Source organism: Scomber japonicus, chromosome 10, assembly GCF_027409825.1.
Source record: "Scomber japonicus isolate fScoJap1 chromosome 10, fScoJap1.pri, whole genome shotgun sequence".
Lineage (NCBI taxonomy): Eukaryota > Metazoa > Chordata > Actinopteri > Scombriformes > Scombridae > Scomber > Scomber japonicus.
In genome coordinates this window covers 11,754,394-11,780,904 of record NC_070587.1, presented here as the reverse complement: position 1 = coordinate 11,780,904, position 26,511 = coordinate 11,754,394, and the positions used below count along the sequence as shown (strand labels likewise).

The following is a 26,511-nucleotide window of genomic DNA, read 5'->3' as shown; positions in this document are numbered from 1 at the left end:
CTTGAAGTACCATTTTACGCAGGGCATCGTATTAAAGTGCGTGTTTAAACATACTGTACGTGGGTGTCCAAAAGTGTTTGTGCGCATGTGCAAGTTAAAAAGGGGAGTTTCAGGTATAAAAGACTTTTCCAGAAAAGTTATCCTGTTTCTGACCAGTGTGTGTGTGTGAGGGAGCGAGAGAGGGAGAGAGAGAGAAATAGGGTGTGTGTTCAGGACTGGACTCTAACTGAAGGCCAAAATTTCGGGGGCAAAGAAGGATCGAGTCGTCTGGACCTCCATTGATTTAGGAGAGCAGTCCCCTATTACACCAGCAACCATGAGTAATAAGGTAGGACACCTTACATACACTTTAATTATCCCTAGTTGTTGGAGGAGGTAGACAAATCTTTTCTAAAGTAAAAAAAGGGTTTCTTGTTGCTGTTCTATGTTAGAGGTTTGAACATATAAATTATTTTAAGAAATATTAAACAGTTGCCATTGCTGCATGTTGCAGTGTCCAGACACACTAAATGAAAAAGGTTCAGCAATATTTATTTTCCCAGTGAGAGTAAAGAAAGATGGAGTTGTAAGTTTTAATATTATTCTCTGATCTGATCCTGTATCAACATTTCTTATTCTTATTTTAGCATGAAAGCACTGTCTAGCTGGTGATGGTGAAGACATTTTTAAGCTCTACTGGGACTCAAGAAATATCACTTTAAATGATCTGTAGTTAGCACTCTCATACCTTCAGGCTCTTTTAGGTAGCTCAATTTTATTTTATGACCTAAGACTGGGCCTTACTTAACTGTCACTTTAATTTACTTCATTCATTTATTTTTCTGGCTCATCTTACCTTACAATATTTGATGAGCATGATGTTAATAGCCACTTGCCATCTATTTAAGACCAAAGCTTGAGTCTCTAATGTCACACAAAATAAGGCTGTTATCTACATTGAGGTGTTTTTATATCTGTCATCCTGTCTAGTTACTGTATTTCATATTTTTTTTTATTTTATGTTTATGGACACAGTATATCTATAAAGATCTATGAACTCAATCTATGAAGTGTCATTATGTGTTTATTCACTGAAATAAAAGGGTTTTGTGTAGATGATCACTTGTAATTGAGTGGACACATTCATAATATAGTATGTTAGATTTTAAAACTCAGAATCTATCTTTTTCAAAAGTGCATTTTATTTTTTACTTTAGTATCTATTTATGATTATAACAAATAAAATCTTTTTTCTGAGTTTAGGACACTTATAACATGTTCGAGATGGATGGACAGGGGGACAAGAAGAAGAAAAAGATGAAGAAGACTGAAAAACTGGAGGGCATGAAGAAAGAAATGGATATAGTAAGTAAAGACAGAATGACCTGGAGTTGGAAGAGAAAACTGTACTGAGTGGTGAGACATGTATTATATGTCAGTCATGTTAACTCATTACACAGTAATTAGTTGTTTGTAGTATGTAGTGTGTGCTACAGTATAAGTAAACTACTTTTTAGATCAAATCAACTAAGCTTATGATGTTGGCTGGAATTATTTGCTGAAATAAGATTTTGGCGTATAAGCAGGTTACTTTTAATTGCTGTACCATGACAACATATTATTTAGCTGATAGAATAAAGGCATTAGTGTTACCTAGTAGTGTGAATATATTACGCCAGTCACTGTTCAGTTACAATCATCCTCCGATATATTATATACTCATGAGCAGATGGCCATGACCAAGGGGGTTGTTTGATAAACCAACTATAAATAAATCACCTTGATTCACTCAGCTTTGCCATTTTAAAAGTTTGCTGAATCAGTGATGTCTCCTCCTGCAGGATGACCATGAGATTCCATTGGAAGAACTGGAAATGAGATACACCACCAGTATTACCAAGGTATGACCTTTCTTCTGTGATGACTAATGACAATATCCCTTAATTCTTCTTAAATGTTTGTTTTTCATATCTTATTTGCACCTATACTCCATTTATCACCCCTTCTTTCTCCATTGCCTGAGTACAATAAAAAAAATCAAGTCAATGGCTATAGTTTTTATGATTATTACTTTTTGAATAGTTCTTTAAACAATATATTTATCATCTGTTTTTCTGTTCTTCATCTACAGGGTTTGACCACCACCTTTGCCCGTCAGGTCTTGGAGAGAGATGGTCCCAATGAACTGAAGCCTCCTAAAGGAACTCCAGAGTACGTAAAGTTTGCCAGGCAGCTGGCTGGTGGGCTGCAGTGTCTGATGTGGGTCGCAGCTTGCATCTGCCTCATCGCCTTTGGAATTGAACTCGCAAGAGGGAACCTCGAGAGCTTTGACAATGTGAGTTATATTTCCATTAACAGTTGCCTAAGTGCTCCGTGGAAAAAGAATAAAGGAAGGAGAGCAATGAAAACCAGTCAGATAGCCAACCAGCTACCTATTCTGGTGGTAACATCTTCTCTCTCATTCCAGCTGTACTTGGCCATCACCCTAATTGCTGTCGTCGTGGTAACTGGTTGCTTTGGTTACTACCAAGAGTTCAAGAGTACCAACATCATTGCCAGCTTTAAGAATCTGGTGCCACAGGTGAGCTACACAAGATGAAAAGACTGCAACTCCATGTCAACACACAGTTGGCATTTAACATTAATATCTTTCTCTTTATTTTTCACCTTCTCAGCGTCCATTTATACACACCTGCATGAGAAGGCACATGCCCGCCTGTAGTCATGGCAGTTCTTATTGTCTTTTTCCTTTAAATATTCCCTTACAATCAACCTGTGTTTCTCTCTTTGATTTGACATCTTTCTTTTTCTTTGCAAATCTAACTCTTCACCTTCAAAAATAGCAAGCCCTGGTGATCCGTGACGGCCAGAAGAATCAAATCAATGCCTACGAGTTGGTAGTAGGGGATTTGGTGGAGATCAAAGGAGGAGACAGAGTCCCTGCTGACATTCGCATCATCACTGCTCATGGCTGTAAGGTAGGAAAAACACATATTCTATACATTCATGCTGTGAATACAAACAAATAAAGTTACAACACTTGCTTATATCTTCTTAAGTATTATTGTGTCCACATGTGTCAAGCAAATAGTATTAGTAGTATAGTAGTAATAATTCATGTGACAAATGTAATCAACACTTTTTTCAATGTATTTTGCGGCAGGTGGACAACTCATCTTTAACAGGGGAATCTGAACCACAGACCAGGAGTCCAGAGTGTACTCATGAGAATCCGCTGGAGACCAGAAACGTTGCCTTCTTCTCTACCACCTGTCTGGAAGGTACAGTAGAGCATGCAGTACATAAAACTTACATTTCTAAAGCCATTCTGTCAGTGTTTACTTGTATTTTTAATTTATTTTGGGAAAAGGTCGGGTAGAACTCAAGTTTTAACTCTATACTTTTCTATCCTCTTCAGGTGTAGCTACAGGTGTGATCATCAGCACAGGTGATCGTACAATCATCGGTCGGATTGCCAGCTTGGCCAGTGGTGTTGGCAACGAGAAGACACCCATTGCCATTGAAATCGAACATTTTGTAGACATCATTGCTGGTCTTGCAATCTTTTTTGGTTTTACCTTCTTCGTGGTCGCCATGTTCATTGGATATGCCTTCCTGGAGGCGATGATCTTCTTCATGGCCATTGTGGTGGCCTATGTGCCAGAGGGGCTGCTTGCTACAGTTACTGTGAGTTACTGCAACAAATGTGAATTTCTATCTGTATAAGTGTACTGTAATGTCATTCTCCAAAAAATTGTTTCTGTAAACAGGTATGTTTGTCTCTGACTGCTAAACGACTGGCCAGGAAGAACTGTGTTGTGAAGAACCTGGAGGCTGTAGAGACACTAGGTTTGTATTCTACACATGTCCTGTTATGAGTTGTTTTGTGATTCAAAATGAGTTTTATTTCTGTTCCTGTTATTTAAAGTTTCCATGTGTCAAATTTTCTTGTACTTATAGCAACTTATACATTATTCTGGTGACATTAACAATGATTTGTATAAAAATGGTTCAATCACATATTCTTACATCCCAAATAACTTAAATCCATGTGTGATAAGGCTCCACTTCAGTCATCTGTTCTGATAAGACCGGCACGCTGACCCAGAACAGGATGACTGTAGCTCATCTCTGGTTTGACAACCACATCCACGCTGCTGATACCACTGAAGATCAGTCAGGTAAACAGATGGATAGTTAATCATTAAGTTTATAGTGTAGATGTTTAATGAGCTAGGGTGTGGTATGGTATTTAAACTGTTTTTAAAAGGTTGAATAATGTTTTACATTTGAGTAAATCTCTGCAAATACTGTCACTGTGTGGTGTCCAGGCCAGAGTTTTGACCAATCATCAGAGACATGGCGATCCCTGGCAAGAATTGCTACCCTGTGTAACAGAGCTCAGTTTAGACCTGATCAGGAAGGAGTGCCTATCCCTAAGGTACAAGTTTACTGTTGTAATGTGTTAGAACATTAGATGTCGTCCAGTGCTCAAACATAAATTAATTGAATCTTTAATACAGTTTATGAATGGCATTTTCCCCTACATTTGGTCACTCTTATTCTTACGGTTCCACACACAGAGGCTTGTGGTAGGAGACGCATCAGAGACTGCTCTGCTGAAGTTCACAGAGCTCACTGTGGGGAACGTTATGGACTACCGTAATCGCTTCAAAAAAGGGGTGGAAGTGCCTTTTAACTCCACCAACAAGTTCCAGGTGAGAGCAGGAAGCCTTGTTATACACCTCATTGTAAACAAGCAAGTATTAGTTTTTCATCTATTATCATTAGCAGAACCATCTGGAGTGTTTGACATGTTTGACAGATTAATGTCCAACTTTATTCAGTCTCTTATCAACTATCCCTTCTCCCACCAGCTGTCTATCCATGAACTGGAGGATCCCCTGGACCTGCGCTACCTGTTGGTGATGAAGGGAGCACCAGAACGTATATTAGAGCGTTGCTCTACCATTTTGATAAAAGGCCAGGAACTGCCTCTGGATGAGCAGTGGAGTGAATATTTCCAAACAGCCTACATGGACCTGGGAGGACTGGGAGAAAGAGTTCTGGGTTAGAGAACTTTTTTTACAAGTGTTTTTTTAATATACTGAAAGAAAAAGTGAGCTGAGAGCTGTGGGAAGGCTTCTTTGTTTATTGGTACATAGTTATTTTCATTGTGACACACAGTATATTGCCTCTGTGTGTTTTTAACCATCTTTTCCTCCTGCTTCCAGGTTTCTGCCATCTCTATCTGAATGAGAAAGAGTATCCTCGTGGCTTTAAGTTTGACTGTGATGACATGAATTTCCCCACATCAGAATTGTGCTTTGCTGGCCTCATCTCCATGATTGATCCTCCAAGAGCTACTGTGCCTGACGCAGTGATGAAATGTCGTACTGCTGGTATCAGGGTGTGTCCACATTTTTCACACATGCAGCTAGTTTGGGCTGGTTTGACCTCTGAAAAATATTGACGATAACTTTGGTCATGCAACATTTTACAAGAGGTTGCATATGCATTTGTACAGATTAGTGTCTTTTGTATTCTTGAAACTTCAGGTTGTCATGGTGACTGGGGACCATCCAATTACAGCAAGGGCAATAGCAGCCAATGTCGGTATCATCTCAGAAGGCAGTGAAACAGTGGAAGATATTGCACAGAGGAAGCGCATACCCGTTGAACAAGTCAACAGGAGGTACCGCTGTCCACTTTGACCAATGCTCATCTCTGTGACATGTCAGAAACTGTCTGTACATCCAATCCAGTTCAATCTAATGTTTATTACTTATGACTACAACTTCATCATATCATATCATCATATGTATTGTAACTCTGTCCATTATTGTCTTGTCTGTGAGCAGGGATGCCCGTGCTTGTGTGATTAGTGGTGGTCAGCTGAAAGACATGAGCAGCGAAGAATTAGATGAGGCACTACGGAGCCATCCTGAGATGGTGTTTGCAAGAACGTCCCCTCAGCAGAAATTGATCATTGTGGAGAGCTGTCAACGTCTGGTACTATAAATACACACACATACACACACACACACAACTTCACTACCTGTATCCTCTTAATCCTTCAATGATTTATTGTATTCTTTTTATATTCTGAAAACTTGTGTGCCTCTGAAGCAAGTTTCCTAAATACAGCATTGGAAAGTATCAACATATACACTATAAAGCTAATATCTTATTTCGATGTGGTCTTTTGAGAAGGTGGAGCATAAACAGATAGTGGGGAAGGAGATAGGTGCATGTGATCAACAACATTTTCAGGCTTATGAGAAATGTCCTCATCTTTCATCCCCTCAGGGCTCAATCGTTGCTGTAACAGGTGATGGCGTGAATGATTCTCCGGCTCTTAAAAAGGCTGATATCGGCGTCGCCATGGGTATTGCTGGATCAGATGCTGCCAAGAATGCCGCAGATATGATTCTGTTGGATGACAACTTTGCGTCTATTGTCACTGGAGTGGAGCAGGGTGAGATTTATAGAAGGGAACAATATGTCAAATGTACTGTATGATCAATCAATATATCAGTCAATCTTCATGGCTGGCTTCCAAAAAAGAAAGTCAAAACTTTGACAGGTTTTTGATGACTCTTTTACTGAGTACATACTGAACAATATAACAATAAATAATAATACATTTTATTTATAGAGCCCTTTTAGCAATACTCAAAGACTCTTAAACAATGAAGTGTTTATGCACAATGTACTTAACGCCTTTTTAGGAATTGAATTATTGTTACAAAATTATGATTGGCAGATGGACTGTAGTGTGAGAAAGAATATGAAGTAATCTGTTTGTACATGTACCCGTGTGTCTGTAGGTCGTCTTATCTTTGACAACCTGAAGAAGTCTATTGCCTACACTTTAACCAAGAACATTCCTGAGCTGACTCCATATCTGATCTACATCACCGTCAGCGTCCCTCTTCCTCTGGGCTGTATCACCATCCTCTTCATTGAGTTGGCCACAGACATTGTGAGTAATTAAGTCCTTGGTGCCAGTTCGGCAAGAAAGTGAATGGTCTCTACGTTTTCTATTCATGATTATTATAGGTGGTGATTGTGACTAACATTTTTCTGCATTTTATAGTGACACATACACTCATGTATCACCACACACAAGCCTTACTCTTTGGCAGTAGAGTGATATGTTGTTTACTATTGTCTCTCCCTTGTAGTTCCCCTCTGTCTCTCTGGCCTATGAGAAAGCAGAGAGTGACATCATGCACCTGAAGCCCAGAAACCCTCGTCGTGATCGGCTGGTAAATGAAGCGCTGGCAGTGTACTCGTATTTCCAGATAGGTAAGACTGTGTGTGCCTGAATGTCTGTCTTGGTCAACAAAGTATGCATACCTGTAATACCTTCATATTTACTACTTAATATTTACTTAACATGAACACAAAATACACTAATCTAACACTCTTTTACAAAAAGGGCTAGAGTGATATACCACTATGAAATGTAAAACCCTTTTGATCTGTTTTTCATTTCTCCTTTCTCTGTTTTAGGAGCCATCCAGTCTTTTGCAGGTTTTACAGATTATTTCACAGCCATGGCACAGGAAGGCTGGTTTCCACTCTTGTGTGTTGGCCTGCGTGGGCAGTGGGAGGATGTTCATCTTCAAGACTTGCAGGACAGCTATGGACAGGAATGGGTTAGTATGAACTTTGGATCTTCCTTTGGACCCTTTTGTTTCTTTTGTGTCTACTCCTACAGTTAGTGGTTAGGTCAAGGGCATACTTGTATTTTTCTGAGTATAGAAACCAAATAACTGCTCCCTTATGTCCTCTCCTCTGCCACAGACCTTCGCTCAGAGGTTGTACCAGGAGTACACGTGCTACACTGTGTTTTTTGTCAGTATAGAGATCTGCCAGATCTCAGATGTACTGATCAGGAAGACTCGACGTCTCTCTCTGTTCCAGCAAGGTGTCTTCAGGTTAGTAAAGACCTAACCCTCTCAGTTTAGGTGTACATTATAGCATTAACATTTACAGGTTTAATTCTATGCCTGTATCAGAATTACACTACTTCCTACAAACATGTACTTCCTATTTTTAAATCGCATAGATTAGCTACTTTTGCTGTGCTGAATATTTGGAGTAGTTCATTACCAAGTAAAACCAGATTAAAAACAAACTGTGTACAACTCCTTTAGGCAAGGCAAGACAAGGCAAGGCAAGTTTATTTGTATAGCACAATTGATACGCTGGGTAATTCAATGTGCTTTACAATAGTGATCAGAAAGAGCAACATCACTCACCATAACTTCAGAAATATTAAGACCTTTGGAAATAATTAGATCTAATATATGTCCCCTGTTATGTGTTGAATATGTTGATGATCCAGAATGTTCAAAAGTTCTTTAGCACACCCATCTTTAGGATTATCAACATGAATGTTAAAATCACCCGCTAGAACAACACAGTCAAAATCAATGCACACAATAGACAGAAGTTTGGCAAACTGAACCGAACCATTAATTGCTATAAACTCCTTAGATGTCTTTTGATCTGTGAGTGTCTCAAAAAAATTGCAATGTGGTGACAATTTTATGCAACTATGAGACAGTTTTGTGTTTTTATCTCATGCATTCAATCGTTCCAATTGTGATAAGTGTGTTTATTTGTGTGCAGGAACCGTGTCCTGATTTCTGCCATAGTCTTCCAGCTTTGCTTGGGTAATCTGCTTTGTTACTGCCCTGGAATGCCCAATATCTTCAATTTCATGCCTATCAGGTAAATCCCCCAGAACCTCATTCAGATTGTCATCTGAAGTCAAAGTTTAGGATGGAAAAGGGTGACATTTTAATGAAAAAGTCACAAATGTAGTAGAAATAAAAAATCATTATATTTATGGCCCATATTCTTGCAAAAAAACTGTGGTCTCATATCACATGTTGTGCTTTCTCTTCAGGGTCCAGTGGTGGTTTGTTCCTGTTCCTTACGGTATTCTAATTTTTGTGTACGATGAGATCAGGAAGTTAGGAGTCAGAAGACATCCAGGAAGTAAGCACAGATGATCTTTATGCTTCCTTCTAAACATTTAACATCCATTCATCAATCATCATCATCTATACAGTGTTCATTAATCATTGGCCCATTCTCTCTCAGGTTGGTGGGATCAGGAGTTGTACTACTGAGAGCAGAGGAACTCTTTCATCCATCCATCCATCCATCCATCCTCCATCCATCCATCCAAATGGAGGACCTTACTCGATTCAACATTCATCTATTTGTGCTTTGTGATCTATGTATTTATATCTTAACCTGTCTTTTAATATGAACAACATAATATTAAGGAGTCTGTTGGAATCCTTTTAACAAAGAAACAACAATAATTTCTGAAAGTCAATGGTGAATAATTCATGCAGATTTGTGTACCAGCTCTTTGGCTGTGGCTGCATTGTATTTGTACTAATAAAGACTTCTAAGACTGATGATGACCACAAATCAATAATACAAGTAGTTAGTTTGCTGTATTCTCTATTATCAAGAGTTTTATCTCTACTCAACAGCAGTTAAGAGTTCACTTTCTTTACCAGAAAAGCACACCTGTAATCCTTGAATTCACAAATGCCAGTGTATTTACATGTTGATGTTAATGTGATTTGCTTTGGACAATAGCTTACCTCTGTTGTCCAGTTTAAGTGCAGTGCCCTGGGTGCATTTCTTCTGAACAAGTGTATAAACATATGTATAAAACTCACTGAAGCAATTGAAGAGAGAGCAAGCTGGTGCAGGGCTGCACCAAAGATGTCCTGGTATTTTGGACAATTAACAATTATCATTCCATTTTGATACACCAGGCTCAAACATGACAATACTTGAACAAGAAATTTATTCAGAGTGTTTGGTAATGAAACAGAAATGGCAGATATAATACGACATTTTAGTATTTCAGTGCTATTGTCATCCAGAGTAAACACATTTATAAAAACAACTACAAAAGGCAATGATTTCCTTTTTCATATTGCATGTGCTTGTTTCTCAGAAGAAAACGAAAAAAGACCAGAAAAAATATCTGTTTCCTGTATGTTTTGTTTGAAAAGCTCTTTTGGATGTCTAAATGTCTCAAAATGTGACATTTGTCTGCTTTAATCATTCCAACTCCAATTTCCATTGAGATAAGGCCACAGGTAAATGCTCTCTGGGTATTGGTAACAATCTTCCTCTGCAGTCTTCCTTCGTCATTTTTTATGCCTCTGTGCAATTTTGTCCTACTCAAGCGTCCGTGGGATGATCTTGCTTTCACAGATAAATATCCAAAAGGCAAAAGTTTGCCATGTCTTGTGTATCTCCTCTCAAGTAAGTGCTTTTTCTCTTCTTTAGTCTACCATGCTCCTCTTCGTCCTCTCTCGTGTAACCTTGCAAACACCTCTTTCCATTCTGCCTCTCTCTCTCTCTCCATCTCTGTTCTTTACTCAACTTTCCAGATGGCAATCTTGCCATCAAGTCGTGCGGAGCCGCTCAGGACATAGCGATCCTCAGCAGAGCAGAGTGTCTGGACGCTGTCTGAATGAGCCTGTAGCTCTTTTGCCACAGTGTGGCTCTCTGGGTCCACCACTAACACCTGACTTCTCAGCTGACCGTCACACTCACCTCCGATACCGCTTCCACCACGACAGCCCACCCAAATCTGAGAAATGGAGAAGACATTGAGAAGAGGTCGTGGTGGAAAAATGAGGGTTGAAGAAGCAAAAAACAAAAGTGAAATGAAAGTTCGGAACACAGATCTAGATAAAAACCCTGTCTGACATTTTACATAAAAATGTATGATACACAATTAAAAAACAGCAAAATAGAGCACATTTTAACGCGACTCCAGTTTGCTTCATCAATATGTCTCAAAATATTCTCAAGTCTAACCATTACAAAAACACACAATCAAATTAACACTCAGATAATTTTGATATATATCATTGCTCACCTGATCCTTTACTCGAATCATACAGGTGACTCCTGAACTGCCTGTCAGGGAGATTCTCTTGAAGGGACGTCTGTGGTTGTTAGTGTGCCAGAGACACAGCTCACCCGAATCAGCACATCCTGTCCACAGCTGACCTCGCTGGAACAAACATACACAAAAACTGGGAAGTTACATATATATATATATATATATATTGAGTGCATATTTTGTAAACATGATGACAAAATGCATTTTAACTATAGCCAGCAAGTCTGCATACACACCAACATCTTCTAACTTGCTTAAGATTGACATGCTTAATCACCTCTGGGATGACAATAAAGCTGCTAAAGCTACTGAGCATGCTCCTTAGGTCGTCAGGAAGTGTCATCCTCCTTTGTGGTGTTCCACTCTTTTTCAGTTCCACAATGCTATCACCACAACCTGCAAAAACACAATCACTTTTGTTAGGGATATAGGTCTTATAATCTTTATGCAGTACACATTAAACCATTATGATAACTGTGAAATAATGAAAATTGATGGATGCAAAATTACACTTTGTAATAAATTGTTATATTTTGGTAGTGAGCAGAAAAATGTTCAGTTGAGGCAAAACCATCCTACAGGGGCTTGCTCTATGAACCAGTGGAGTAGGTTGGTTTACAGGAGTGAGGGAATGTTAAATGTACAAATAAATGTACAAATGGATTAAATTAGTAAGACTATTTAGGATTAAACAAAGCAAAGGGGACAGTGTTCACTTACAGCACCACAGCTTGCCATCGTGGATCTGTATGGAGGAGAGATTATCACAGCTGAGGTGGAACTGTCGCTTCACTTTGAGACTGAATGAGTCCCATTGCAGAATTGTCCCGTCACAGCTGCAGGAGTACGTCTGCTGACTGGGAAAAAGAGAAAAGCTTGACTAAAAACACTCTTGACAGTGTTGCAACATGTCCACTTACACATTTAGATTTAGTTAGTTTTAACTGAACTAGAGATAATTATGTCTCCACCCGTTATGTTGATCTCTAGTGTCCACTGTGAGTCCAGTCACTTCATGTCTGTGCTCTGTCAGCTGTTTGTTGCAGGTCATGCTGTGAGTGTCTATGATGTAGATCACTGAGTCCTGGGAGCCGATCCACACCTGCTCCTGGACCAATCCCAGCATACAGTTCTACAGACAGGACAATGTGACATGAAATCTCAGTTTCCTTTGAGAGCGGAAGGCCAACAGACTTAAAAACTGTAGAATTAATCGATTTATGTATTAGTGAGTCTGTAAATACACAAATGAGAATGGTTTTAATCTTTCCATCAAGTCAAGTTTACATGATGTATCAATGAATTAATAAGACTGTATTAAAGCCAATATGTGTAGAAGTAGAACTTTGGAAGTGGTAGCTTCAGCAGGAGAATTTGGAAATTTGACTTGAAATATTCATCTTATTTTTTTCTATAAACAAAAACAAAGGCCTTCAGAATAATCTGAAAGTAAAATCACACACACAACGTTAAAGTTGATTATATTAAGTTCAAATACATTAACTTTAAAATGTATTTAATCTTGGAAATTGAGTGATGCTTATTGCTCTAACCAGCTGTGACTCTCCCACATGGATGGAGTCCTGCAGCATGGACCAGCTCGCTGCATCGAATACAACCACTCTGCCCCCACTGAGAGCCACCCACAGCTTCGGGTTCATCTCACCCTCTGAGTCATTGCAAGTCAACTGACCTTTAAGAGAGAGACAGCAAGAGACGGGGTAAGAGAGGAGTGGATAAATGAACAAGTTGACTGTATGAAATAAGGCATGCATGGTGCTTTAGTGGTGGGATATCCCCCATGAAAACCTGGATCCTTTCCCTTTTCCCTGTTTATTACAGTGCTACAGTATTCAGTTTCACTGAACATAAAAATCAATAGAGTAACATTTGCTTTCACCGAAACCAGATGATTGAGCTAACATACTCAAAATGATAACATGCTGATGTTAAACAGATTTAATATTTACCATGTTCTTTACAGTAGGACTAAACACACAGTACATTGTTATAAACCAAAATATTGTAAAATTTCAACATTTAATCTGATGATGGCACTAGGTGAAAATTTATGGGATCAAAGTGATTTTATCCTGTAGGGCAAGTGAATTACTATACCAAAAGTCATTGCAATCCAACAATTAGCTGTTAAGGCATTTCACTCAAAAATCTAATTTTGATGTCTTGGTGGCACTCTCATTTTGCTGATATACTGTGTATCACAGCAATGTATTAACATCTCCATTTCATTTTTTGATATAATTGTATCAAAACTCCGACATGGATAAGGCACCAAGGCCTGATCACTGAGTATAGATTATCAGGACAAAAACCTACGACTTCCTGTCTTCTTAGTCTTATCTGCATTTAACTGCAGATAATCATTTGCCATCCAGTTTTTTATTGCATGTAAATCTTTTTTTAGTATAGAGAGTTTATGAAGATCTTCAGGTTTAAACTAAAACTACTAAAACAAGACAGCTATTGTCCTGCCTGCATTCACACACCATGACAAGACTTAATTTGGTTATGCTTCACTGGAGCATCTGTTGCCACACAAACACTCTTGGATGCATTTTAACATTAGGCCCTGACAGTTTTACATGCTGAACAACACCAGATTCTTTCTCTTAGTTTTGATACCAATAAATTCTCATGACACTCATGGCTGCAGCAACAAATACTGAACACTTTTGACAGTAGGCGTCTTGTGACTCTAAAAAGCAGTGTGCAGCATTCATACAGCTTCAGTAATTTACGCAGAGAGAATAAAGCTTATAGAAAATGTGAGGCACATGATAACCTCTCTGGCCAGACAGTGACTCAGTATACGAACACTGATTATCGTTAAACATATAAACTGATTATCACCGCACAGAGACTTCTTTGATGTGCTGAACTGTAAAGACACCAGAAAGAAACACTGTTAGGAGTTATAAAAATGGAGTTATAAAAATGGTACACCTGTTACCATGATGCCTGCATGTTCGTTTGTCATGTTAGAAATAAACTGGTCCGATGTTGACAAAACTTACAAGATTTAAGCATCTTTCCAGTAATTTGTGGCATTTACAAAATGAGCTCCACCAGGTCAAGTTACAATATACAGTAAGCTTTATGGCAATGTGACATGCCTATACAAGTAACCACTGCTAAATATTAGAATATTTTTATGCTAAAATGCTGGCTGAACAATCTATGAAACCAATAACCTTAAAAGGTAATACTACTAATACGCCTGGGCAAATAATGGTACCTGGTGTGTATAGCAGCACATGTACAGTCTGAGGTTCAGCCAGGTCCAGGGAGGGGTTGATCTTGTGTTTTAGGGTCTCTGATGTAGTTTTAGGCACCATCATCGGCACTGGTCAGAGAGAGACACATTGAATGAATAATTATGGGAATGAAGGTAAATGTCAGAGCGAATGGAGAGAAATAGAAGAAACAATCATAACCCCAATTTAACATCTAGGAAGTTAGAAAGTAAGTAGGATAGTAAGACAAATATAGAGTAACAGCAGCTTTATTCTTAAAACATTAGTGTGCATCAAGAAGAAACTTCTGAGGAATAAGCCCTGACCTTCATATTTGATCTTGTCAAAGTAGGCCAGCTTTGAGGCAGCACTGATAGACCTCTGGGTCTGCAAGCAGCCTATGACAGCATCCATCAACAAGACGTTGGTCAGAGCCTGGGTCATGTACTGAGGGTCCTAAAGAGACAACAAATGAACATCATTTTACATTTTTAGTTTTAAAAAAAGTAACCAAATCAGTGAGAGACATAGTAACAGACCGAGCCAGACAAAATGTTCAAGGATCCCTTTGGCAGACTTTTCTTACCTTGTGTTGGTCGGCCATCTTGCGTCCAGCCCACATCTCTTTGACCACAAGATTCCAGAGTTCAGTCTCCGTTTTCAGATTGGCCTCAAACACCTCAGTCCTGCCAGAGGTGTGGATACGAAGGGAGGGAATACGAACCAGTAGAAAGGGAGCTGAGGTAATCCTCACCTCCTGCACAAAGAGGAACACAAGTTTAGGCAACGGGGTTTAGAGACAGAAAAGGAGATTTGATGATGATTTTAATAAACAAAAGAGATGAAGGGAGAGAAAACCTGTATGTCTCTGAACTTTGTGATTTCCAGGAAGCCTGGCCGTCCCTCTGTAAGCAAAAACAGACGTTTCTGCGTCATGGCGATTTTACCAACACCATGAGAGGTCTTCACACAGGACGACAATTTGTAGACACACTCGCTATTGTCAAGATGGTCAATGACCTCAGCGGGTAGGTTGACGTCTTGTGCTTCAACCTCAGTTTCCTTCCAGAAGGTGTAGAAGACTCTGAAGAGTTCAGGGTCCACCTCTTTTTGCTGGCCTACAACAAACAAAAAGAGACAGGTATGTATGCAAGCAGACTACAGAAGTGTATTCTTGCCATGCCAGAAAAAGAAAACAAAGATCAGTACACGTGATATGAAACTTTCATGTTATAACATGAAACTTCATCATACTGATCCTTTTTTTCTGTTTCTGGCATAGCAGCAATACACTTCCAGAGCAGACAGAGAGACATATATGAGAAGAGGAAACATGCATGGAGGGAAAAATAACACGTGCAAATACAAGCTGAAACCATGAAGCCAAACAGATTGGGTTAGTTCCACATCCAGTGTAAGATATCTCAGAATAGTTGTTATAGTAGTTCTTCACGTGTTACTAAATGAGCGTGGGAATTCACAAGGATCCACTAAGTGTTAAGGCTGCTCAATTAATCGAAATTTGATCGTGATTACGATTTTGGGGCCAAATGATCTTATAAAAAAATAATAAAATTGGGGGGAAACATTTTTTTGTCATTTTTCCATTGTGCAACATTGTATTTAACAGTCTGCAAAAAGCTGTGCATGCATATTTCCGTCCCTCCTCCACATCATGCACTGTACACCAGAGCTGCCAACACTCCCGTTTTCCACGGGTTTCTCCTGTATTTTGACAAGCCCCAACTTTGTTTGTTAATAATAATGAGAAGCGCACAATAACAAAGGTTTTATTTTGAAAGCTTAGACAGGAAGTTAGTTTGACAGAAGCTGAAACACATGGCCAAATGTTTTAATTGTAAATAAAAGTTTACTGACTAATTATTAAAAACCAGTAAGTGCTGTGTGAACTACTGTATCATCATCTTATCCTGCTCAGCACTAATATCCCTGCACATTTTTTTTTGCTGTGTGTTGCATTAAGCGGCAGATAAAAGGCTGCTGCTTGGAGAGAAAATGAATTAAGCCGAATGGACAAGAAATGTCCAATAAATGCAGCATGTTTTTAAAGTTAAATTTTATTTTATTTTTTTATAATCATGATTTCAATTTTGACCCAAATAATCGTGATTATATTTTTTCCATAATCGAGCAGCCCTACTAAGTGTTGTCATAAAAACAGACATTACAAGTCATTCGTCCAGTCCTGTTACAACTGTGTCTGATTTCTCTTCCATCTAACTGAGCATGATTGCCTTTCACATCGCATAAAAAAATGGAACCAAAGACGGAGAAGGCCATGTTGAGAATACCAGTTGCTCTTAAAGTGGTGCAGCAGTTGACTGAGTACCACACCATGAGCTCACAACTTAGTGTAAATCCATGCCATGACGCTTGTCACATGACATCGGTTCTTCCTTTCTCTCATGTTTGACTCATGTGAGACTTCACAGCAAGTACATTTTCCTTTGATTTTCTAATTGACCTCATCAACTAGAAATGAACAATAGTTTATTTTATTTTTGATCTGTCTCTCAAATTATTATGACTTCAATTATACTAAAAACATCATACAATCTGTGAGTGTGTGTGTGTGTGTGTGTGTGTGTGTAAGTGAGAAAGAAGAAAAAGAGCAGGCTGTACAGATTGTACTTTACGCTATAGAAGATCAAAGGAGCATAACATATCATTGGACAGCTGCTTGTTTCAACTGTGTCGATAATTAATAATTGATTCAAAATTCTTTAATGCAATGCTGGCGATAAAAATAATTACTGAAGTTAGTAACTTCTGTCAGCCACCAGCCAGTTACCAATCTTTCATCATGGATTTGAATTTTGAATCAGCATCATTGAATTTTTAGTGGTGACATTGCTGGCTACAACATATAGTTTTATTGAAGTCTAAGGAAAATCTGAGTCACTACAATATCAAACATTTAAAGTGATCTCTAATCTACATCTCATTGCGTTTCCCTTCTTCACTTACTGTCAGTGAGAGCATCAAATAAACGATGTATGGTCGCTATATCCTTAACGATCCCGCACTCTTGGACGCAACGCACAAACTCTTCTTGATGTAGACGTTTTCGTGGAAGTGCAAATTTTTTAACATGGTCATCAGGCTTCACCGGCGGCTTCTCGTTTTCTGTGTTCACCTAAACAGATGAGAAAAAAAAAGATCACGTCCATTGTCAACAGAGGTAGAGGAATCACACCGCCAAATATATATATATAAAGCTGTGGCTATCCTCCAACCAGCACCTGTAAAATTAAAAAAAAACCCCTCTGAGGATTAATGAATGAGTGAGCTGACTGACCTTGAGGATGAGTCTCTTGAGTTCAGGTCGTCTGTCAGCTTGCCGCCTCTCGTCTCGGTGCAGCGACTCCACAAGCCATGTGACCAGCTGTGTGGGGAAGATGGCGGTGTCTGTCTTATAGAGGTTCTGGAAATCACTCAGAGCATCCAGGCGCCGTGAGCATAGCGTGTTGATGAAACCACGCAGGTAGTAGTATCTACAGAAAAAAGCAACAGGCGGAATTTAAGTCAGCACTTAAAGTCACAACACTGACAAGTATTCTAGTGAATTTTGGACAAAAAGCAGAGGAAAAGAGAAGATGGAAAACAAGTAAAGCTGAAAATACAGTTAACAGAGTGAGTGACAGTGTTCAGTGGTACTGTAGATCAATTTAGTACAATGTAAAATAGGACTTTTAGTGTGTTTGTTGGCATGTGACTGCAGATTTGTCTATGTGCTCATTTTGCTACAGTATAGCTCAAAAAAGAACCCAGAACAAAGGTATGACTGGTATAATGGTTATGTAGCTTTCCCTCAAATTTAACTAATGTCTGTCTGGTTATTACAGGTGATGAAGTGTAGACATGTGAATCAATATGATAACATAAATGATGTGATAAAAGCAGAATACCTGGCCAGCAGAGTTGAGTTCTCATTTTGGACGGAGAACATAGCCTTGCTGAGCTGGTGGATCAGCTCACTGTAATAACTTTGGACAGAGTGGAGGGACAGAGAAGCTGGAAAGTCTGGGAGCTTAAACACCTTTACGGGCTTAGGAGGCATTCTCAGTGCTGGGAGACAAACAGAGAGGGAGAAATGACAAGACGAGAAAGAACAGAGTAAGTTCAATTTTAACCATTCAGAAGATCTGGTTTTGTCTCTCTCTTCTAATGGCGGAGAACAATCCTTGAAACGGCAATGAAGCCTGCCATTGCAAGTCCAAAACTTTGTTTAGATATAACTGGTGGTAGAAGAGATTAGTCTGCTATAAGCACAGCTAGGGAGATCATGAGAATGCCCTATGTAACCACCTTCTGGTTGGCTCCATTAAATAGAACTAAGTTCTGTGCTGTGATGTGTTTCCCAGTGAAATGCAATATTTGAGTGATGTACAGTTACAAGAGGGACTCAAATCAAATCCTTTACATTTGAATGGGCTACTAAAAAGTGGGCAGGGCTTAGAGTTTAACAGAACACGATCTATACACACCTCTTTCATCGGTTGTTAGATCAGTTAAGTCAGATAAGTTTTTGGAAATTGATATCCAAACACATTTGACACATTTGTTTGGATGAGTGCAGAATGAGTCAAACATTTGAAACCATTTTACAGGAAGAGAAAAGACATGGATTTTGATGTAAAAATTTGATGTAAAAATCTGATAATGATTTTTTGACATATGCTTGACATATAACAAGAGATAAATGAGCATTTAACACAAGGATATAGGATTAAAATAAAGTAACAGCTTGTACATGCTTCCTCCAGCTCTAACACCACCATCCTTTGGCTCTGCTCTAATAACCACTGTACATGGTTCAAGAAATAACATAAACAATAAGGACTGATACTTGTGGACATCTCTCAACCACGTTGTCTACATCTTATTGGTCTGATTATAAATTAATCAATAAATCATAAATAAATCAATATTTGAGGCTCTATTAAAGTGAATATGTTCTTTACCAGGGTCAGTCATGATGATCCTGGTCAGCAGTGTGTGTCTTTGGAAGCTGATAGTTTGGTCATCTCCCAGGTTTGGGAGGCTCATCCCCAGCCTCTTGTTCAGTGTGTTCTCTGTAATGGAGTTGGTTCTCCGAGCTTGAATCTCTTGCATGGTGGGTCTGCGTGGGACTTCAACCATTGCTTTCCTCCTACAGAGGACAGATGATGGAAATTGCAGGGGTACTTCTAATGTGTAAATAACAAAAAACATAAATAAAGCAAATCAGAAAATCTGTCATCAGAAAAGTGATTTGAGGAACATGTGTGTCTGCAGCTAAATAGATTAAAAAAGACAGATTTGTGCTCTATGTGAAAACATGTGAACTTGACCCACTCAGAGTAGTTTGAGTGACTGGATCTCCATACATCTTCAGTATTTTTAGATTTTTCGCTATTTTAGGCAGTCCACACACATTTCAACTTTGTTTAAGCTCACTCTGAATATGTTAAATCAACACAAGACACTCAAATGTTCTGTAGAGAAAAACATCAACTTAGAAACCATTCAATTACTGGATATTATTTTGTGTAGAGATTTGACCACATGGATGGATTGCATTTACAACAACTTATTATTTTGGAGCATGATTATATTTAGTTTTCCATCACTGTAAAGTGTTTGGATAAATTCATGATGACAGTAGAGATGAAAATGTTTTGATTGTAAATTTGATGCAGGATTAGTTGCTATTCAGCTCACAGATCAATTGTTTAATTTATCGTAATTAGATTGACGCTTAATATTTTGGGTTAAGGTCTTACTTCTGCATCTCAGAACGAGTGCTGAGTTCCATGCGAGTGAAATTGTCCATTTTCCTGTTCAGGCGGTCCTTGAGGAAGAAATGGAAGATGTGTGTCTCCAACACCTATAACACAGTTACACTGATATTAATGAGTATCCAGACCAGCACTTCATGTCTACATCTCAAAATGCTACAACCAGCAGCCAGTATGGAATATTCTTAATCATATGCTGATATGGAGCAATTTCAAATTACAGCAATTTGTTTAGTTTACTTGAAACTGTTGAATTCTTAGTTTGCCGTAGATCGGGAATATTTGAAGGATTAATTTAGAAGAGGAGGGTTTGACTCTGCTCAAATATGTAAATGGATGACAAAATTAACAAAAAAGTGAAAAATATATAGTACTTACCTTCTTGTAAAAAAGTTGCTCAGCTGGCTCTCTGGTTTTCAGGAACTCCTCACTGTTAAACACTCTGTGTTCATAGTTCAGATGGTTTTTAACACCCCTGTAAAAACATACAGACATGTATATATTAATAAAAATATATTTTTAGGAAACCTTTCCAATCTCATCCCATAGCATCACTGCTAAATAAAACACACATTGCACCTGAATATGTTGACTATCAGTTCCAGTGTGATCCTCTGGATGTCGCTGTTGAGGCTTTGTTGCCATGCTCTTTTCTGTGCCCTCTGCTCATCGATGTCAGTGCAGGTTGCAATGCGGCACTGATCCAGTTCAAAATGTATATGCAGAGACTGGCACCTGCAACAAACACACTTGACACTGAAATAAATAGTGGCGACATTTCCATATCTATTGCCTAAGTTGAGAAAAGTTTACCATCTGCCAGTGTTTTGAAGTTTTTATAGTGTTAGTAGTTTTAGCAGTACTTAAGTTGTATTATAATTGGAATAACAGTGAGTACCTCTGTGTGAAGCAGTCTGCAGCAGGCAGGGGGATATCTGGTAGGTCAACAGTCTCAGAACAAGAAGTACTGATGCTTCCATTATCAATGTTGATAAGGATTAGATCATCTGTTTCCTGGATGGAGGAAGTTGAGATTAAAATAAATATCTCAGGTTTCTCTCAGTTTATTCTTTTTGTTTGTAAAAATATTAATTAACCACAGAGCATGGACAAAGAACAAGTCATAATAATGTAGAAAATGTAAATGAATGGTGAGTAACAGCTATTTGTTGGTGGCCAGTCATCTCAGAGACAAATTATTGTTCAAGTCCTCTGATTTTCAACCTGGAGGTTTGGTGTACTCACAGCAGCAACCTCTTCATAATGGCTGAGATGGCAGCCCATCAGGAAAGCAGTTGGAGCCATGAGAAAGTCCAGCATGCCTCTGGCCAGGACAGGAACGTAAGGATGCTGCCATGACAGAGGCTGGAGGAAAGATCAGGCAGGCATAGACAAAAGAATGAATGTGTCAAAAGATTTAGGAAAGGACAGGATTACTAAACATGCAATAACTCAATAGTAAGTTACTATTTTAAAATTAATGTTATGACACAGGTTATTAGTGTAGTATTTACTCTATTTTGCTGTAACTTTTTTCACAGTGAACATAAAGAGGAAGTCAGCTCACTTCCCCAAGGCTTAACTGTTCACTTACACAACAACAAGCCATGTTGCACTAAGCCCTTATAGGACCAATGATTGTATCTTATTTGAAATCAAAGTCAAATTCAATTCAAATCAAGTTCAAGTTCAATGCCACTGTGTCTTTTGCAGGTATAATGATGTTTACTTTGGAACAGACCTGCAGAAAGAGCAACAAGCTCTCTGCCACCAGTGTCAGTCTGGCCCAGTTAGCAGAAAATAACACCACCCGCTGTTCCTGGAGGAGACAAGATAACACCTGCATGGACAGGGACAGAAAGACAGACACATGAGTTAATGTGAGCATCTGTCTGCTTCACTGACACAAAAAGGACAGGTGTGTGTAGTACCTGAAGGAGTGGCTGTGGCCTAAAGCAGAGGAAAGGCAGATGAAGGTCTAAATCTACAGCTGGGTGGTCTTTGTCTTTTCTGGCTGGTAATACAATGGTCAGAGGACGTAAAGTAAACATCTGGAAAACATATACAGCCACATGGTTTATAAGAATATGTCGTTCACTACCACTGTCTGTAGTAGTGATTTACTTTAACATTATGAACATTATACCTCATTATTGTATGACTATAAACATTTTTAAACCAAGTAGTCACAGACTGAAGGGACCAAACTATCTTTGCAGTTTTCAACCTTTCTCTGAGATACAAAAGATCATGTTTGGTTCTACAGTGCAATTAAATAAATAGTCTTAAAATCTGACAAAGTATTAACATGACCTAACAACACACTGCAAACACACACACACACACACACCAAATGTAGTTGTCCAGGAGGGGGGATAGGCACCAGTGCCAACTTGGCTGCAAAATCCTTCACTATCTCCTCCATGTCTGATAAACGACATGTTCTCAGCTGGATTAACAGACTAACAGAGAAACAGAGAGAGAGAGAGAGAGAGAGAGAGAGAGAGAGAGAGAGAGAGAGAGAGAGAGAGAGAGAGAGAGAGAGAGAGAGAGAGAGAGAGAGAGAGAGAGAGAGAGAGAGAGAGAGAGAGAGAGAGATTAACAGAAAACAAATGGATGAAAAGGTTGTGATTACCCTCCATCACACTTTTTTTTTCTTTTTTTTTTACAGCTATGGTAATCTTCAATAAAGATAAAGATCATGTAGTGTTTCTGGTAAAATAGGTATTACATCAACAATGCATCGTAGCACTCACTGACAGAAAACAAAGCTTAACATTCAGCAGTATCTCACCATGACAGACAGTCTTTCAGTGCTGTGAAGTAAGGATACTTGGATATGACGCAGAAACTGTAAGCAGAGAACAGAGATGTCCCTTCCTGTAAAACACAGGAAAGACAATCCAACAGTGACTTGCTTTCATTTTTGGCTAAATTCGTTTTTTTAGCAACATGAGTGATAATAATTATGACCACTGTGTTTTATCTGGCTTAACAGCATTAACAGTTTTTAGATGTGGTTGTGCCAGTAAAACACAGTTTGGATTTAGGTTAAGTGTTGTGTGTTAACTGTTTGTGTACCGGTATGGGCCGGTAACACTGCATTACTACTCCATGGGTCTTGTTGCCAAAAACGTCAGTAAAAACCAGGAAGTGAAACTCTTCATCTCTCATTTCATTGGTTATTTGGAGCCCACCTTTTAAAAAGAAAAGAAGTTAGACATATTAACACATCAATAAGATAATACTACAATTACAAGATGTCAATTCTGTGCTATTTTATGGCAAAGAAAAACATATGTGAAAAATGAAATATTGAGATTTATAAACAATGGTAATATTGTTATGATGTGATACTTAGGGATGATTATTGGTCCTTTCACAAGATATTTACAAACAAGAATCTTTCAAGAAATTATCTGAATAATGTGGTTATGATGAACAAACACACAGAGGCTCTCATCAATGTGCAAAATTGGTTTACTTACTAAATTACTTTTCTATAACACAAAATTTAAGAAAATGAAAAGAAAATATGTGAACTTCATCACCATAACTAAAATCACTTACATAGTCCAATATACTGAATTTATATAATTTAATCATTTGTGTGTGTGTGTGTGTGTGTGTGTGTGTGTGTGTGTGTATGCCATGGAATACCAAATACCAGGAAAGCAGAGTTGAGGCAGAGCCATGAGGTCGATATCTTTGGGAACACTGACATCTTCAGTTCCTCCTCTACCTTCTGATGCTCCTCCACCTGCAAAAAAAGTGAGGGGCTAAAGCAATCGAACTCAAGACTGGAGGAATCAACAATGATAACTTTAATTACCAGACCTTGAATGGGGACTGCTGCAGCCGAAGGAGGTTGCTCCCTCTTCTTCCTAAGGAAGGAGCGTCGCCTCTTCCCATGTGACCTCATCACTTCACTATCAGATCTGCCAATGAAGGGAGGTGCCAGGACATGCAGTACCTCCGGCTCCAACAGGAGGTGCTCCAGAGCTCCATTATGAGTTGACTGACATAGAAAGTGAATTCTTCTTAACCGTTTTGCTTTTCTTTATTAATTTGGTTTTGACGGTTCGGCATATTGATGTCACTGAACATGCAGTTTAAACTTTTCAGTGATGATGCTTTTTTCTTGGTCAAGACAGAAAAATGATTAATCTCATGAATTAGCTTGGTCAATATAGACAAAATAAAATATGAAGTTTATGGGGGTTCAATATATTCATTCAAAAACTATCAAATAATTGATATTTAGGATCTTTGGTGTACTGACAGGATGGCGCTGCAAACATGCTATTAAATCTTTGATAACAATACGAAAAAAAAGTGTTTGGTGGCAAATACCTGATACACCTCCTTAAGTTTCTCACTAGATGCTCCTACCACCACACAGGCTTCCAGCAGAGCAGGAGGCAGATGGTCCGCCATCACTGACCCCAGTCGACAACCCAGTTGGACTCAGACCTGCTGCATCACAAGCACTGAGCACAAAGGGGGGAACAAAGAAGGGATGTGTAGATGTAAGAAATGAGAGAGACACACACACAAAGTTAGAGACAAAGGAGCCAGAGAGAAACATAAGTATACATGGAGAGTTCCAAATAAAAGAAATATTCTGACGTGTTTGTCATGAAGGAAAAGAGCTGCTCTATTTCTCTCCTCTGTCAAAATAAGAACAACATCTAACAGCTAAATAAAGTCACAACACATGACAGAGTGGTTGTTCCAGCTCATCATAATCACTGCTGCTCTTCTTAACAACAACTTCTGAAGTCAACATTACCAGATGCAGCAGGGTTTAAAAACACCTTCTCACTGTTCATTACTCTATAAGAGGTCCACAGCACCTGAATCTGAGTTTAAGATGATTACATCACAGATTACATGATTTTCTTATATGTTCCACATTGTTTCTTACAGGAATTGCACAACACTGTGTAATCCATGCAATACACAAAGCCGTACATGTATCTCCACAGCTCAACTATATTTAATACAAAAACTTTTTTTAAGTGATTACAAAAAGAAATGTATATGTTTCCAAACCTGAGAGAAAATGTAATTAATAACTCTAATTAAGAAATATGCCACTGAAACATAAGTGCCAAAAAACTCATCAAATGAAACCAAAATGAAATGGTGGTAAATACCACTAACAATGGAAATAGTTTATTTTATATGTTCATTTTTCACATATTTTGAAGTTTTAACACTTCTAAACATCACCATTCATTACAAACTGTCTCTTTCTCAATACGTGCCAAACAAACACAAAAATCACTCACTGAAAAAGGCTTCCCAGCATCTGGGTCAATCCTGCGTTGTCCCTGTAAGTGACCGATGTTTAGTTGCCTTTATTCAAAGCATCTCACAGCATCTACAGCAGTTACACAGTTTTTTTTCTCCATAGCTCCTCTAGCCTAGCCCTTCTGTGTTCTGAAGCAAAGGTCTCCGTAATCAGGGCAGAGAAACAGCGAATGGTAGCATGTGACATCACAGCTAATTACTGGAGCTAAAGCTACCCGGGTGCTCAGAGAGTCCTGAGCTTTCACAAAGGTCTGCACAAGTTGTTTATGTCATGCATGCAATGCTACAAACATTTCAGTCATGTTTAAACTGGTTTATTCACAAAATACTCCCACTTCAACAGCTGTCTTCAGTGTGAAGAGACAGGCAGTGCAGTTTAATGTATTTCATTACTTTTACTGCTGCACAATGCATACATTTTAACTAATGCACTGTGATATTGATTACTGATGAGTGCGTCAGCTTCTGGAAAAAAATGTTACTGCCAGCAGATTATAATGTTTTCATTGTCACACACTGGCACTCATGAAACACATACGACGACTTAACTGGATCAATTGAGCTGTGTGGGGAAATTTGTTGCATGGAACAGGATGTCGCTCATCATTCAATTAGTCTTCCTTTCTCTGTACATGCAGATACTGTGATAAAAAGCACAGTTCTGTGATCTGCTGTTCAGTAGTCACCATAGTGAGGAGCAAATCATTTTTAATCACATTTCCCAGTTGCTCCGGACAATCTAGTCTCTTCTTGTAAAATTAGGTTCATGCGTGTTTTGGAAGATGGGAACACACTCACATCAGACAATAGTCACTTTTGGGGACATTACATAGACTTACATTCATTTCATGGAGACTTACCCTGACCCTAACCATCACTACTCCTTGCCTAAACCTAACCTTTACTACTGACCCAGAAGTCAGCTTTTTTTTTCATTGGAGACACAGCTTTTGTCCCAAAAAGTAGCTTGTGACAGACAACACACACACACAAGGCTGTGTGTGAACATGGCTGCAACACAGATTAAATGTAAAGACATATAGCCAATTGCAAAAACACAACATGTAACTTTCCTTAAAAAAAAACCCAACTGAAAATAACTTCAAGTGCTCTGCCTGGGAAACAATGCTTTAAGATTTTTGTTAGAATCTTGTTTGACCATCGTTGCAGTGTAGCATCTAAAATGAAATAAAAAAAT

The 26,511-nt window shown here is 38.7% G+C and overlaps 3 protein-coding genes across 3 annotated transcripts in view; 2 read left to right on the top strand and 1 right to left on the bottom strand.

Moving 5' to 3' along the window:
- LOC128366018 (protein FAM8A1-like) overlaps window positions 1-22,193 on the top strand; it is a 305,711-nt gene extending 283,518 nt beyond the window's left edge. Inside the window, exon 6 of the transcript XR_008321851.1 lies at window positions 22,181-22,193. The gene's annotated coding sequence lies outside the window, so the exon portion shown is untranslated. The remainder of the gene's footprint in view (window positions 1-22,180) is intronic.
- LOC128366014 (potassium-transporting ATPase alpha chain 1) lies at window positions 1,249-9,128 on the top strand. The gene is made up of 23 exons (XM_053326660.1): window positions 1,249-1,344; window positions 1,821-1,880; window positions 2,111-2,314; window positions 2,447-2,560; window positions 2,823-2,957; window positions 3,143-3,260; window positions 3,398-3,666; window positions 3,750-3,828; window positions 4,041-4,160; window positions 4,311-4,420; window positions 4,563-4,697; window positions 4,857-5,049; window positions 5,214-5,389; window positions 5,538-5,674; window positions 5,841-5,991; window positions 6,289-6,457; window positions 6,810-6,964; window positions 7,167-7,290; window positions 7,498-7,643; window positions 7,792-7,925; window positions 8,623-8,724; window positions 8,903-8,994; window positions 9,100-9,128. The coding sequence occupies exons 1-23, from the start codon at window positions 1,255-1,257 to the stop codon at window positions 9,126-9,128; spliced, it is 3,042 nt and encodes a 1,013-aa protein (XP_053182635.1). The 5' UTR covers window positions 1,249-1,254.
- Window positions 10,369-24,434, bottom strand: LOC128366009 (DENN domain-containing protein 3-like). The gene is made up of 27 exons (XM_053326652.1): window positions 24,351-24,434; window positions 23,835-24,015; window positions 23,665-23,751; window positions 23,079-23,194; window positions 22,792-22,877; window positions 22,348-22,459; window positions 21,929-22,048; window positions 21,739-21,837; window positions 21,243-21,362; window positions 20,896-21,011; window positions 20,577-20,732; window positions 20,376-20,472; window positions 19,983-20,086; window positions 19,182-19,366; window positions 18,126-18,285; window positions 17,516-17,711; window positions 17,185-17,353; window positions 15,055-15,314; window positions 14,783-14,953; window positions 14,523-14,652; window positions 14,199-14,306; window positions 12,496-12,635; window positions 11,914-12,074; window positions 11,663-11,799; window positions 11,220-11,338; window positions 10,916-11,053; window positions 10,369-10,624 (listed from the first exon to the last, which is right to left on the bottom strand). Exons 1-27 carry the CDS (start codon window positions 24,432-24,434, stop codon window positions 10,406-10,408), a joined length of 3,771 nt encoding a protein of 1,256 aa, XP_053182627.1. The 3' UTR covers window positions 10,369-10,405.
- Between the last annotated feature and the right edge of the window lie 2,077 nt (window positions 24,435-26,511).